Source organism: Citrus sinensis, chromosome 3 (genome assembly GCF_022201045.2).
Source record: "Citrus sinensis cultivar Valencia sweet orange chromosome 3, DVS_A1.0, whole genome shotgun sequence".
In the NCBI taxonomy this organism is placed as follows: domain Eukaryota; kingdom Viridiplantae; phylum Streptophyta; class Magnoliopsida; order Sapindales; family Rutaceae; genus Citrus; species Citrus sinensis.
Window position 1 is genome coordinate 29,244,156 of NC_068558.1, and position 14,397 is coordinate 29,258,552.

General features: G+C 32.8%; 1 protein-coding gene and 1 long non-coding RNA gene across 3 annotated transcripts; one reads left to right on the forward strand and one right to left on the reverse strand.

Annotated features, from left to right (window-relative positions):
• The first annotated feature begins 618 nt into the window (after window positions 1-618).
• On the forward strand, window positions 619-1,978 carry LOC112498226 (uncharacterized). The gene is made up of 2 exons (XR_003065282.2): window positions 619-1,226; window positions 1,391-1,978. It is a non-coding gene; the product is annotated as an uncharacterized LOC112498226 (long non-coding RNA).
• A 4,413-nt stretch (window positions 1,979-6,391) lies between these two features.
• On the reverse strand, window positions 6,392-14,111 carry LOC112496781 (TMV resistance protein N-like). 2 transcript variants are annotated; one of them, XM_052438638.1, is made up of 6 exons: window positions 13,727-14,063; window positions 11,104-11,611; window positions 9,663-10,761; window positions 9,274-9,555; window positions 6,933-9,150; window positions 6,392-6,816 (listed from the first exon to the last, which is right to left on the reverse strand). In XM_052438638.1, exons 2-5 carry the CDS (start codon window positions 11,592-11,594, stop codon window positions 6,982-6,984), a joined length of 4,041 nt encoding a protein of 1,346 aa, XP_052294598.1. In that variant the 5' UTR covers window positions 11,595-11,611; window positions 13,727-14,063; the 3' UTR covers window positions 6,392-6,816; window positions 6,933-6,981. The 2 variants fall into 2 exon arrangements, with proteins under 2 accessions (XP_052294598.1, XP_052294600.1); XM_052438640.1 differs by lacking the exon at window positions 11,104-11,611 and having other exon boundaries at window positions 13,727-14,111.
• Between the last annotated feature and the right edge of the window lie 286 nt (window positions 14,112-14,397).

Below are 14,397 nucleotides of genomic sequence, written 5' to 3' on the forward strand. Positions count from 1 at the left end.
ATTTCGTTGACGGGAAATGTTCGATAAACTTTTGATCCAGACATATCTTAATTGAACACATTGATCATATTCGTGGCAAGAGCAGAGTAATGTTGGAGCTTAATACTATATTGATTGAAGGAAAATGATACATTATATTTTTAAAAAAAATATTTTTGAATGATAATTTTCATTGCCAAAAAATTACATTACGTGCAAAATACGAGGCTTGAGCTTCAGAAGCACAAAAAATGTAATTGTGCACGATAAATAAACCTAGAGCATAGGCATTAGAAAAGAATTAGATCATAGAATTGCCAAAGAAATTGATATGCAAACTTACAGATATCTTCAGAGAATAATAAGTAGGCTTTGCCCTTCACTCGAGCTCTCTAAACCTTTTAGCTTGTGGTTCCTCATCATTCATTACAGCAGCCACTTCCCGTGGCCTCTACGGCAACATAGTCAGCAAGCCTTTGCTTTGATCCCACTGCTGTAGCATGGGATCCATTCAGATTATAAGCAAACGAGAGGGACAAATAAAGTAGCCAAAGACGCACAGGTATTAGTTCAAATAACAACTCAATTCCATCAGATTCTAACTGCACAATACCATCATAGTGCTTGTGGCGAGACACAAATAGAGTAGCCAAAGATAATTCGAATCCGCCCGTCCAAATTACTCCTAAACATCAAGGCATAAAAAGAAATGGAGAAGCTCCCATTATACCATCTGATCTCAAATGGCAGTTCAACTGAAGTGTCATGAACGAAGGTGTCCGACAGTTGGTGAATTTTACAAATAGCATATTCCACCACCTTGTTCTTCTCATACAAATCTGAAGGCCTTTCTATTGTTGTCCAAGGACCGTCATTCTGATAGCTGAACCACTCGGAATTTTATTTCCAGGAGCAACAAGGCTTAAATATTCTGGTCTTGGATTTGACCCTTTCTACAACAGAGTTAAAAAAAAAAAAAAAAAATCAGCATAACAGTAAGGTCTGAATATTATGTTTAGAACAGCAGAAGGGCAGAGTGAGAGACTGACATCAGGGTAATCTTTTAGCATTGAAACCACCAAATCCTTGTTATTGAACAATTTGAAGCAGTGCACACAATTGATTTTTCTGAACTTGGACTAGCATAGTTTTAATGCACCTGATAATGTTTCAGCGAAGCACAGCCATTTATTCTAACTACCTTTACACCGGATGGAAGTTCCGGTAGACATTCAAGCCTCTTGCAGGTAGCAATTCACACTTCTTCTTGCTTAGGTTTAACTTGTCTAATGATAATAAGCTGAAATAGCACTCGGGATTAATTCTTCCCTTAGATTAAAGAACACAAACTTGATAAACAGCAGTGTTAGAGGCGTAGGATCTGAAATTCTTCTTGGCCTCAACATTTCAGGGAAGTGCAGATACCAAGATGTTGAAGATCTTTTCGCTTTGCATCCATGAAAAGATATTCTTTAAGATTCTTCAAGAGAAAAATGGACAACACTGGTTGTCTTACAGCGGTTCCACTGAGATCAAGCTCTTCCAAGCTTTCTATTTTCATCAAGTTCTTTGGCACATTTCCGAGATTGGAGAAGCCAAAGAGATACAGAGCTTTTAGAGATTTTAGACCATTTATAGTACTTGGAAATCTCGAAAGATTATTGCAGTCATTCAAATTCAACAAATCAAGTCCACTTAGAAGTTCAATTGACAATGGCAGTTCTTGAAGAGCAGTTCCATCTAACATGAGCGTCATTAGAGATGCCATACTTCCCACAATCTCCGGGAACTTTTTCAGCTTTGAGCAACAAGAAAGTACAAGTGTTTTTGGAGATTCCATGGTAATCTTGGTTGGAAGAGCTTTTAGAATTGTACATCCTTCAGGATTCAATAAAATAAGCTTTTTCTAGACAAGATGGGTGAATTTCACACAACGTTGTACATCCGAAAGAAAGTTGAAATGAAGTTATTCGGCAACTGAGAAAGTTTGTAGAGATTATGGAGTTCTATTGATAATTCTTATTCAACAACACAAATTGATATGAAGGCAACTGCTTGTATACACATTCTTTAATCATGATTACATGTAATTAATTCAGAGTTGACTAGTATTAAGGCTTGCTAATTTTCAGCTCAATGCAGTGTACTTGTAACAAATTTTAAGTGATTAAGCTGAGCTGGCATCTCATTCTGCATTCTTCTTCAGTTTCATTTTCTTCTCTTCTTGTATTCTACACAGTGTGCTATCTTAATTGCCCCCCTCAAACTCAAGGGATGAAGATGAATGTTGAGTTTGGCTCCTGTTAGAGTGCAATTTATGCACTAGTTTTGCATTGTTTACTTCCCTTAATATCGATGTTTTGCACTTAATAATAATGTTTTACTTGTGTTTTACTTTTGTAGGTGCAATTCTATTGATTGGTGATAAAATTGAGCTAAAAGATGATGTTTAAGGAGGATTGTTCTCTTGGAGAAATTATGAGCCTCAGAAGAACTTTGTTGATAAGGCGTGGGCGCGTGCTGTCAACTGCGGACCTGCAGTTTTTAGTTTAACGTGTTTTGTATTTTTGGTTATTTTTGTAATTACGAATTTAATATTCAGATATTAGTATTTTATTTTAAATAGAATTCTAAAAGAGAAGAGAGAGAGAGTATTTAAGGGAGGAATCTATTGTGAAAAGGGAGGGGATTGGATTGGAGAAAAGGAGGAAACCCTAGATCTAATTTTTCTCTTCTCTCTATGAAGAACTAAACCTATTTTTCTGGTTGAAGGATAATGAAGCTTTGATTCATCACTACTGTGAGATCTTTCTTGTGCTTTAATTGTTTTATTGCTTTTTGAGTATTTGTTTATTCTCTGAATTATTTTCATGATTATGTTTGTTAATTAGGTAATTGGCCACTATTTAATTATCAACTTAATCTATTGTCAATTAAAGGATTCATCGTATGAAGAATTTAATGTTTGTGACAAATAACATAGCAGAGAGTTGTGTTGTGAGAATAAACAATCTAATTTAAATGAATCATCATATGTGTTGATTAGGATTTGGGTCTCTCTGGTTTTTCAGGCTGTCAATTGATTAAATCCTATGATCGTATCTAGGGTTGTCTATTGATTAGGGAAATAACCAACGGTCGTACCTTGGTTATCGACTAGTTAAGGAGAGATTGGCTATTAGAGGGTCTCAGTAGCTATAACCGGTCTATTCATGAGTAATAATAATCTATATTTGAATCAATGATCAGTAGTCGAATCAAGCTGAGTTAATTCCTTCAACCAGAGCTTTCTCCAATTTGAATTACAACTTTAATTTGCATTCTTGTTATTTCAATTCGATTTTTATTATTGTCAACAATTCCCCCATTTTACGTTTTATGTTTCAAAAGGATTTAAATAATTACCGATCTTTGTGGACACGACCCTGCTCAATCACTATACACAATTTATTTAGAGTAGGAATTTATTTTTGTTGGCTTCGACACCCATCAGCTCCCAAGTAATTAAACTTCACAAATGCCAGAATCATTATGTATGCAATTTGTTCTTCACTTGGGACATAATGGATGTTTAGCTCACCTGCAAGTACCTTGTTTCTGATAAAGTGCATTATCAATTTCGATGTGCTTCGTTTTGGAATGGTAAACAGGGTTCCTTGCTAGTTGAGTGGCTTTTCTATTCAACATATTCCCAATCCTATAGACAAGGATTGAAGGCAAGTTATTTTGCACATGCTGAAGCCAAAGCTCCATACTCACTTTCTACACTTAATCTAGATATTATTGATTGTTTCTTAGATGACCAAGATATCAAATTGTTCCCCAAGTAAATACAATAAGCAACAACAAATTTCCTATCATCTAAGTCACATGCTCAATCTGCATCAGTGAAACCAGTGAGCTTCATGCTTCCTTTTCTAATGAACCTTAATCCATAATCTTGAGTAGCTTTTATATACCTTAGGACTCTTTTACATGCTATCAGATGTTGCAATGTAGGTGAAGATGCATATTGACTGAGCTTGTTTACAGCAAAAGTAATCTCAGATCTTCTGTATCAAGTATTGCTTCCCTCTTCATTAAAAAAAAAAAAAAAGTATTGCTTCCCTCCAACTATACTCCTGTAGCTTGCTGGATCTTCAAGATAGTATCTAAGCTCTCCTTGAACAACCTTCTGCAGCTTTGTACTAGTACTCATAAGGGTGTCAATGCCTTTGCATTCAACCATTTCACCTGTAGACAACAAATCTCTGATGTATTTTCTTCGTGAAAAATATACACAATGTGCATCTTACAACATTTTAATTCCAAGGAAATAAAATAATATTCCTAGTTCTTTTAAGGCAAATGCTTTGCTGAACTGAGTTATAAAGCTTGGACTTGTAATGAGTGTTTCTTCTGATAAGAAGAGAGGTATCCAAATTAGTATTAATAAAACCCCAATGCAATAAACAGCTTTTCAGCTTATCAAACTAAGCTCTAGGAACTTGTTTCAGTCCATATAGACATTTGTGCAATTTGCACACAAACTCAGGTTTCTCAGCATTAATAAAGCCTTTCGGCTGACACATGAATACCTCCTCAGTTAACTCTCCATTGAAAAAAGGCATTGTTAACATTAACTTGCCTTATTTTCCATTAGTTCATCCCTGCTAGGCTCAGCACCACTCTAATAATAGCTAATTTAACCACTGGACTGAATGTTTTAAAGTAATTCACCCCTGCCACTTGCTAAAATCCTTTAGCAATAAGCTTGGATTTATACTTAGCTACACTTCCATCTTTGTTATACTTGATCCTCCACACCCATTTATTGTCAGCAACGTGATGACCAGCTTGTCTTGGAACTAATGTCCATGTATTATTCTTAATCAAAGCATCATATTCTTCTTTCATAGCTTGCAATCGTCTGGAGTCATCTAATGCCTCTTGTACATTATTTGGTTCTTTGTGAATGAGAGCATCAGTTGTTGTATCTTTTTTTTTTTTTTTTCATTTTGTTTATTCAATAACGAAAAAACTGATGTTGGAGCATCTACCAGGAAACTATATACGAAACAGAAATATAAGTACAGTAATACAAAGTAAATTAAAATAAGATTAATAAAATAATAAAAATGTAAATATTAATGATAGATAAAAAAATAGGATATGATAGTAATGCCTTAGTAAACAATATTATAGTATTTGGCAAGTCCAGCTATTTGAAGAGAACTTTAAAACCATATGCATCTCAAAAATTACTAAAAATAAACTCTATTATACACTAATTATTCCCTGCCATTTTCCTGAGCACTTTTGTATATTTTAGGAACGCATACTTAAACAATCTGATCAAGCATGAAAGCATTTTCGATTCATTGAAGGTAACAACTTTGGAGATGATATTTTGGTTTTGTGGTAATTTAACATATATAAAATAAAAATTGCCAACTGAAATTGAAGGTGCATGCTTGCATTGAATTTATGTGTAGGAAAAAAAAAAGATAATATTACTTTGAATTTTAACAATAATAAAATAACATAATTTTATTTTTTTATTAACACATACTTATTAAAATTCGAATCTAGAAGTTGGGTTTTAAAAAAAATTATGAAAAGATTGGGAGTGGGCAATATTCCAACTTCGTAGAAAAGAATCAACAAGGCTCAACCAAAGTCAGAAAGCCCAAATTAAACAAGCGAGGTTAAATTCAACAAGGCCGCAAAGACGAACAAGATTCCAACATCAAGATGAAAGATTAAAAGGGTTGGGAAGGGCACTTGATGAAGCTTTAGCTCACAGTGAAGACAACATAAACAATATAATTGTTTACCGAAAATATTTTTGGTCAAATACCTTATATGATCGTTGATCCTTGCACATGAAAATAGATGATATGATCAGATTGCGGTAACTAAAATGGTAAGTTATTTTTCCTATGCGGTTAAAATAAATTATTAATTAAAAAAATAATTTAGCATTTCGTAAATTATGTCGTTGTGGTTGTTATGAATTTAAAAAGTAAAGTATATCCATTTGATAAATAGTGTTGTTTCAATGTATATAATAATCAAAGTAGATATAAGTTTCAATGTATATAACAATTAAAGTAGATATAAGTTTAAATTGTCTTTTATTTATATATCAGGGTTTATTGAAAAGTATGATATAATTACTATTTTGTTAAAATATTTAGTTTATAATAAAAACTTTAAAAGGTTGACGGCTTTTCTAATAAACTACTTGTAAAATGCAACTCCTATCTAGCACCTACTTTCTAAAGTTGTTATCAAAATAGAAAAAATTATAAAACAAGCCGCTTTTAAAATATTTACCAAGCACTAGTATTGTCAAAACTGATGAAATAATTTTTTTATAACATCTCAGAGTTTGCAACGTGAATAACTCGAACTTAGAAGGCGCCGGTACTATTAAAGTAAAATCTATGCAAATTCAATAAGAATCTCAACAAGCGAAAATACATATCCGCTTCAAGTACCATTTACAATTTACAATAAGCTTAGATGGGCCACTCACTCAGCTAGAATAACCAAAGCTATATGCCAAACGAGGGAGGGAAAAGACAAAAAAAAGAGACAGAATATATTCAACCAGATTGCAATGAGCAGAGTATTAGTTTATTGTTGAATATATTCTCTATGTACGGCATCTTTTGCAGAAAAAGCAGAGTAATAAAACAAAGCAGAGTATTTACCTCGGTCCTTTATTTTCACCTCATGAGAAATCAAATCTCAAAATTCAAAGCTTCGATTTGATGGGGCAAGAATGCAATTTTGATTCATGGAAGGCACATTTTGATTATGTCCAACTTTTTGACCGAAGCCAGGCATTTTCTGGTAATTTAACAGGGAAATAAGTTGCAAGAACAGATACAATAAATAAATAAAAAGAAAGTAAATGAAATGCGATCTGCAGAGAAAATAAAATTGAAATTAAGATGCGCACTTACACTGTTACACATAGACTCAGAGAAAATAATATTCACTAGGTTGTGCCCCTCATTCGAGTTGTCTAAATCTTTTAGGTTGTGGTTCCTCATCATCATTACAGCAGCCACTTCCACTGGCTTCAGCCGCCCCAACATATTCTTCAAGACTTCGCTTTAGAAAGCTTCGCTCAGACGACGTCGTTGATCCTGCATCATCCCCGCAGCAACTTCCACTGGCTTCTGCCCTGTTTAAGTCATCATTAAGGCTACGCATAAAGGATGTTGAACGTAAACAATCGTGACCGAATTCGTTCAAATTCCAAACCGGATCTCTTGTTTGGTTTAACTTATCCCCTTGATGCACATAAATTGGATGGACACCACACCTCTTCAGCACCAATCCCGACGGGGAAGAAAATTCCATTTTACTAATATCTTCCGTATTAGAGTAGAGTAGACAAAGATGGTCTGACGTAGCCTGACCGAATTGCTTTCTAAAATAAATTCCAATACCACACGCGTTGGTATACCAGATACGCAGCTCATGTACGGGATATGGAAACGACTGTGTATAATAAGGAAGTGAATATTTAGGGACATGAAAAACACAGCACATAGCATATCCCACAAGCTTACTATTCTTATACATCTTTGGAGGCGTGCTTATTGTTATTGAAGAACCCTCATTATTCTGATACTCGAACCACTCTGGGATTTCACTTCCAGGAACAATTATGTAAAAATAACTCATATAGTCCTGAAACCCCACAAAATAAAAGCCATACCAATGCATAATTTTTAGGCATAATTTTAGCAACAGGTGAGAGACAGTGTAAGAAACTAACATCATTGTACTTGTTCGACAGTGACATATTTTGCCACCCCACGGAAATAATGTTAGCACAGGTGAGAGTGAGAGACTGACCTCAGAATTTTTAATGTACTCTTTCGGCAGAGAAAGCACCAAATCACAGTTGCCAGCCAATTTCAAGCAATCCACACAATGAAGGCTTAACGTCGGGAGTCGATGCTCGTTTAATTTTAATACATCTGGTAATGTCTCCAACGAAACACAACCATTTAACAAAATCCAATCTATACTGGCTGGAAGTCGAGGTAGATTTTGAAGCATTTTGCATTCCTCTAATTTAATCACATCAAGATTAGAAAGACGGTAGATGCTTGCCGGTAGCGAAACAAAACTGTTTCTACTCAAATATAACTCTTTTAATGAGCATAAGTCGCCAATACTACTTGGGACTGCTCCTTCCCCTAGATTACAATCACTGATATCCAATTTCGTTAAACTACACAAACCTGACAGAGAAGACGGCAAGCTCAAAGCCATCGGATCTGAACTCCATCGCATCAAATTGATATGGAAGCGCAGAAACCATGATGTAGATGATGGTGATCCTTTGCACCCACGACAAGATAGTTCTTTAAGATTCTTCATAAGAAAAATCGACGATGGAGGTTGCCTTATAGCTGTACCACTTATATCAAGTTCTTCCAGACTTTCTACTTGCCCAAGCGTCTCAGGCACATTTTCAAGTTTGAAGCAGCCTGAGAGATTCAAAGTTTTGAGGGATTTCAAACCATTTATGCTGCTAGGAAGTCTCACAAGACTTCTGCAGTCATTCAAATTTAACAATTCAAGTCTGGTCAAAAGTTCTATCGATGATGGCACTTCGGCAATAGAAGTTCCATCTAAAAAGAGCTCCTTCAAATCTCCCATACTACTCATTATCTCTGGAAACTTCACTAGTTTTGAGCAACTAGAGAGCTTTAGAGTTCTTAGACATTTTAAGCTGCTTACAGTAATTGGAAGAGTCTCGAGATTTCTGCAATCCTTCAAATTCAACAAGACAAGTTTGGATAGAAGCTCAATAGATAAAGGCAGTTTTTTTATATCAGTTTCATCCAAAAGAAGTTCCCGTAGACACTCCATACTTCCCACAACGCGTGGAAGTTTCCTCAATTTCAAGCAACCAGAAAGAACAAGTGTTTTAAGCGATTTCATAAATATCTCACCCGGAAGAGTTGTAAGACTTGTACAACCTTTCAAATTCAACAAGATCAGCTTATTGTGACGTAGCAAAGACTGGTGAATTTCACGCAACCTTGTACATCCTTCAAGATCCAACACCTCTAAGTTTGGGACCTTTGTGAAGGCTGGTGTCTTAATCAGATTCTCCGAATGACTGAGTTTCATGACTCTCAACATGTTTAAAGGCTGCTGAAAACAAAAAGGAGCTAAAATGATATTTCTTAATTCATATACTACTATAATAATAAAATTGTTATCAACAATTATTCACTGAAAAATATAAATTAGTGACAAAAAAAAAATTGATCTTACTTTGAATCCTTTCCATAATTCTTCAATGCAGCTGTAACACATTTTAAATTCAACAATTTTATCCAATTGCAGATTTGATGGCAAAGATTTCAAAGGATATCGATGCCAATCAAGTAATCGCAACCTGTTAGAGAGGTATTCTAGGCCTTTAGGAAGTTGCACATTACTGATTTTGAGCAATCTTAGGTTGGTCATCAGTGAAAATGCTTTAGCACTTAAATGCACATCATTTCCACGAAAGAAATAATCATCAACCATTATTCCTTCAACTACTTCACTTCCCTGAAAATATAAGCAAAGGATAAGCAAATAAAACAATAATTTGAAAATTCGTCTAGGTAAAAGAAATTAACAAGCACAGCATGTTTTCCATTTAATAATTCACTTACCGTGTTTTCTATCAACACTTGGCGTACTTCTTCTTTCTTCCATAATCTGCTGCGGTTCCCAGGTTCTTCGGGTGATTGTCTCGTAACAATCAGTTGTCCCAATTCCTGTAACAAATCATGCATCCCCAATCTGTTGCCGCCATCAACCGTTAACAAAGATCTTTCAATAAGAACTTCTATTCCAATGACTGGGGAAAAACCACATCCCTCTAGAATTTTTGTTACATAATCTCTAGTCCTCCATTTAAAGAAACATGCAATATCAAGAAATATTTTCTTCTCTAATTCTCGTAGTCCGTCAAAACTTATTTGAAGTATACTCATAATCTTATTGGGAGGATCTATTTGTAGCCTTTCCAAGGTGCTTCTCCATTGATCCACGGATCTACCATTCAAAAAGGAACCCAAAACTTCGAGAGCTAATGGAAGACCACCGGCATACTGTAGAACACGTTCAGACAGTTGCACACATTCTTCCAGAGGCTTTTGGATTTTAAAAGCTTTCATGTTGAAAAGTTGAAGAGCATCATGGTAATTTAGTTCATTAGGCTTATATACTTCATCCATTCCATGTGTCTTTAACAGATGTTCATCTCGTGATGTTATGATGATCCTGCTGCCTGGACCAAACCACTCACGCTTTCCAGCTAAATACTCTAATTGCTTTATGTCAACCACATCGTCGATAACAAGAAGAACCTTTTTGTGTTGCAGCCTGCTTCCTAAAATGTTGATGCCATCATCTACATTCCATATTGTATTATCTTCAAGCTTTAACATTTGGAAAAGGAGTTGCCTTTGAAAAGAGATTACACTACCTTCTTTTTCAAATTTTTCTCTAATATCGGCAAGAAAACTACTCCCTTCAAATTCATGAGAGATCAAGTCATAAAGAACTCTTGCAAGAGTCGTCTTACCTAAACCTCCCATACCCCATATCCCTATCATACGAACATCATCATTAGGCCCTTCGTCCATAAGAGACCTCAGTTCTTCCAAGCGTGAATCTATTCCCACTAGCTTTTTAAGGGTCTCTGATTTTACAAGTATTTTACTTGATATCGCCTTGACAATATCCCAAATAAATTCCGACTCATTCCTGCAGTTAAAGAACAAAGAAAGATCAGTATGGTTAAATTACAGTAAGTCTGAATGCGGTATTAAATAAATTTAGTAATAGAAAAAACCCAAAATATGCAATATTTGTTGGACAAAATTGAAGTAATGTAAGATGTTGTTACATATGGCTAATCTTTAGGTGTGTTTATGTAAATATCTACATCCATCTGTACCACTTTTGTTTGCAAATATTTGTATATGGAGCCATTATTTCAATTAGTACACATCATATCTACACATATTGAATAAAAGTTGTTTAATTGAAAACAGTATGCTGATTAAAGCTATTTAAAATGATATACATAATAATAAGAATGGTTACCTGTACTCTTTCAATTCCCAACCAGAAATATTAGCCACCTCTTCCAAAGCGTCTCTCCACTTTTTCACCCTTTCTAGACTCTCCCTAAAAACTTCTTCATGTTTAAAAAAAGCTTCTCGAAAACTTCCGGTTTGTTTCCTTACCACAGTGGGTTCAACATCGTAGAAAATTGGAAAAACCATTTGTTGATGATCATTTTTGTTCTTGCATTGAACAATCTTAACAAGTTCATCCAAGCACCAAGTGGAGGAAGCATAGTTTTGAGAGAAAACAATAATTGAAATTCTAGAAGTTTCAATTGCTTTAAGAAGTCCAGGTGAAATGGATGCTCCTCTCTCGAGTTCTTTGTCATCCTTGAATACATAAATTCCTTTTCCATTCAAAGCAGCATAGAGATGACTTATGAAGCTTTTACGGGTGTCTGCTCCTCTAAAGCTTAAGAAGGCGTCATATGGCCAATGAGGCACATTTTGTATGCTCGAGGAAGCCATTACAATATTAATTTGTTCTGAAAATTTTGAAAAATAAAAAAGAAATGACTGCTAGGAACAATACTATGTAAACAACAACATTCATCTAGAGTCAACATTCATCTTGTGTTTGGTGCACTACATTATATCGCAGTACTATGTTTTAGTGTAGTATGCACAATATTGTTTATTTAAATTTTATACTAATATTATTATCAAAATTTATTATTTGACTAATAAAATTTCAAAATTTATTAATAAATAATACTTATAATTACATTGCCTGAGCTTTATTGCGTAGCAATATTACATTAACCTTTAAAATAGTACCATATTTAGTGCGGTATATGCATGATCTTGTTTATCTAACTTTTTTTAGAATATTATTTTATTAAATTTATTGGTTAAATTCATTAATGACGTAGTGCTATTCTATTTAATTAAATTATTAATCTCTCTAAAAAAAGTAAATTATAAATGTGTTAAGTAATAAAATGATTGACTAAAATTATTTTTACATAATAAAAGTAAAATAATAAAAATGATTTTATGTCATAAAAGTAGAAAAGTATGTAATTATTTATATTAAATTCATATTATTTGGATTTATTTATATTTAATTTTATTATTTGATTTAAATATTTTATTTAAATTTAGGTAAAATGACGTTTTACACCCCAAGGTTTGGAAAAATGGTAGTGTAGCGCCATATTTTCAATAAGAAACACTAAAATCCTCTTTTGACTATAATACCGTTTAGCTCTAATAACTCAAAAAAATTAATTTCAATGTTTTATAATTGATATAAATATGATATTAAATAAATGTAACCATATTTATTAAAAAAATGTAATAAATAGAATTATAATATTAAGATAAATATATAAAAGTAATTTTAATATTATTAATACATGAAATCATTTTTATTAATTGTAAAATCTGTATAACCCAATGATTTATTTAATTTTTTTTATAGTAAATACAAATAGATTAGTAAAATAAAATAATTTAAATTTTTTAAATTTATTTTATATACTAAAATATTAAAATATTATTGGTCTATTAGAAAAATTAAACTATTTAAATTGTATATGTATTTATTAAAAAAACTTAAAGTCAATGTTTTGAGTTATTATCTATGAGGGTATTATAGCCAAAAGAGGATTTTGGTATCCTTTATTGAAAACTTGAGATTTTACATAACTATTTCCTTAAATTTTAGAGGTGTAAACATCCTATTTCCTTAAATTTCTAACTAGATTTTATTTTAATAAATAGTTAAATGCTAAAATACAAAATTTGAAGTAATTTTTAAATAATAATATTCAACCTCAGATTGAATTGGAATTCTCTTATGATTTAATCTATGATTGGTGGTTAATAAATAATGAAAAATAAAGAAGTTCAATAGGTCCCTATTTATACATTGTTTTATAAAAGGTTAATTTACAGTAACTTCATGTTAAAAGAAACTATTAGTTACATATATATCAGTATATCACCAGAAAATATATATATATATATATATTAAGGCAATAACTAATCATCGAAACTATATATAAGCAAAGAGATTTTGAGAGAGAAACTGAAACTTTTCCATTTCCTTTCAACCACCTAATAAAAATGGACAAACATATAATAATTGTATTCTTTTTTTCAGACCTCGATGGGGAGGGTGAATTTGATTAAAAATAATTGACAATAAATTGGCCTAAATATTTTTAAAGTAAAAAATTTACTGAAATAAAAAGTTATTAAACTTGGCAATGGTTCTGAATTCAAATTAATGGTCTTATTCTTAAACAAACTAAACAGATAATCCATCAGCTTCTCAATTACTCTCTTTACCAAAAAGAAAATTAAAATTATACATAATAAATTCCAAAATGTTATAGAAATTTTTTTCAAATGCTGATTAGAGAGTGTGTACACCGATCTCTACTTGAGCTAATCTTGATTAAAGCCTCTTAGATAAGGCAAAGAGTTTGTGCAAAATTAACATTCAAAGATTTCTCTCAATTTACAGTTTGTGCAAAATTAACATTCAAAAATTTCTTTCGGTTTTATCATCTTTATTTTTTATTTTTTTAAACATCAAGATATGCAAATTAATTATGAAAGTAGAAGAGAGAGATGTATGAGATAGAACTTACAGCTTTTGAGTGTGTTGCAGAAAGCCACTTAAATGAACTCCAATCCAGTATTTGATTCAGAGAATTTAATCATGCAAATATGTATTTCCAAAAGCAAGTCTTGGGCAGAGATTGACTTTCTTAATAATTAATAAATATTGTCACTGTCTACTCTCATGATGAAGTTACCATCAAACTTCCGGGAAGCTTCAAGGAATCTAAACGAAAATTATCTGGCTTTTCGATTGATTAAGCGTCTTTAGTAAAATTGAATGAAATCGGATCTGGTATTGTGCTAATCAAATTCATTTCCAAAAGTCAAAAAGTGACTCTCTCAATAATTATAGGGTCAGCTTACAATACAGCCGCTGCGTGCCATACAACCTTTCCTCACTTTTTATTTTAAAACTTATTGCCCGTTGGATTGCTTTTATGAGCAATCCAACGGCTTTTATATTTTAATCATGAAACCGGCTACCGAACGAAAGAATTGGAAGAGGGAACTGGCAAATATCAGGAGCAATTATCACAAAGGTATCCAATTTTATCAAACTATCAAAATTATCAATTTAAATTAGGCCAATGTCAAAGAACCCCTCAACATGAAAAATTTGCATTTCTTACGGCTGAAAAAATTACTTTGAAACAAGTAATGTCTATATTAATGAGAATAATATTTATATCAGTGTAAA

Bases quoted from the DNA above. Each gene is read 5' to 3' on its own strand.
- LOC112496781 (XM_052438638.1), bottom strand. From the start codon at position 11,594: ATGGCTTCCTCGAGCATACAAAATGTGCCTCATTGGCCATATGACGCC. The intron at 10,762-11,103 runs GTAACCATTCTT...CTTTAACTGCAG, and splicing joins TGGGAATTGAAAGAGTACAG to GAATGAGTCGGAATTTATTT. The intron at 9,151-9,273 runs GTAAGATCAATT...TTTTGTTTTCAG, and splicing joins AATTATGGAAAGGATTCAAA to CAGCCTTTAAACATGTTGAG.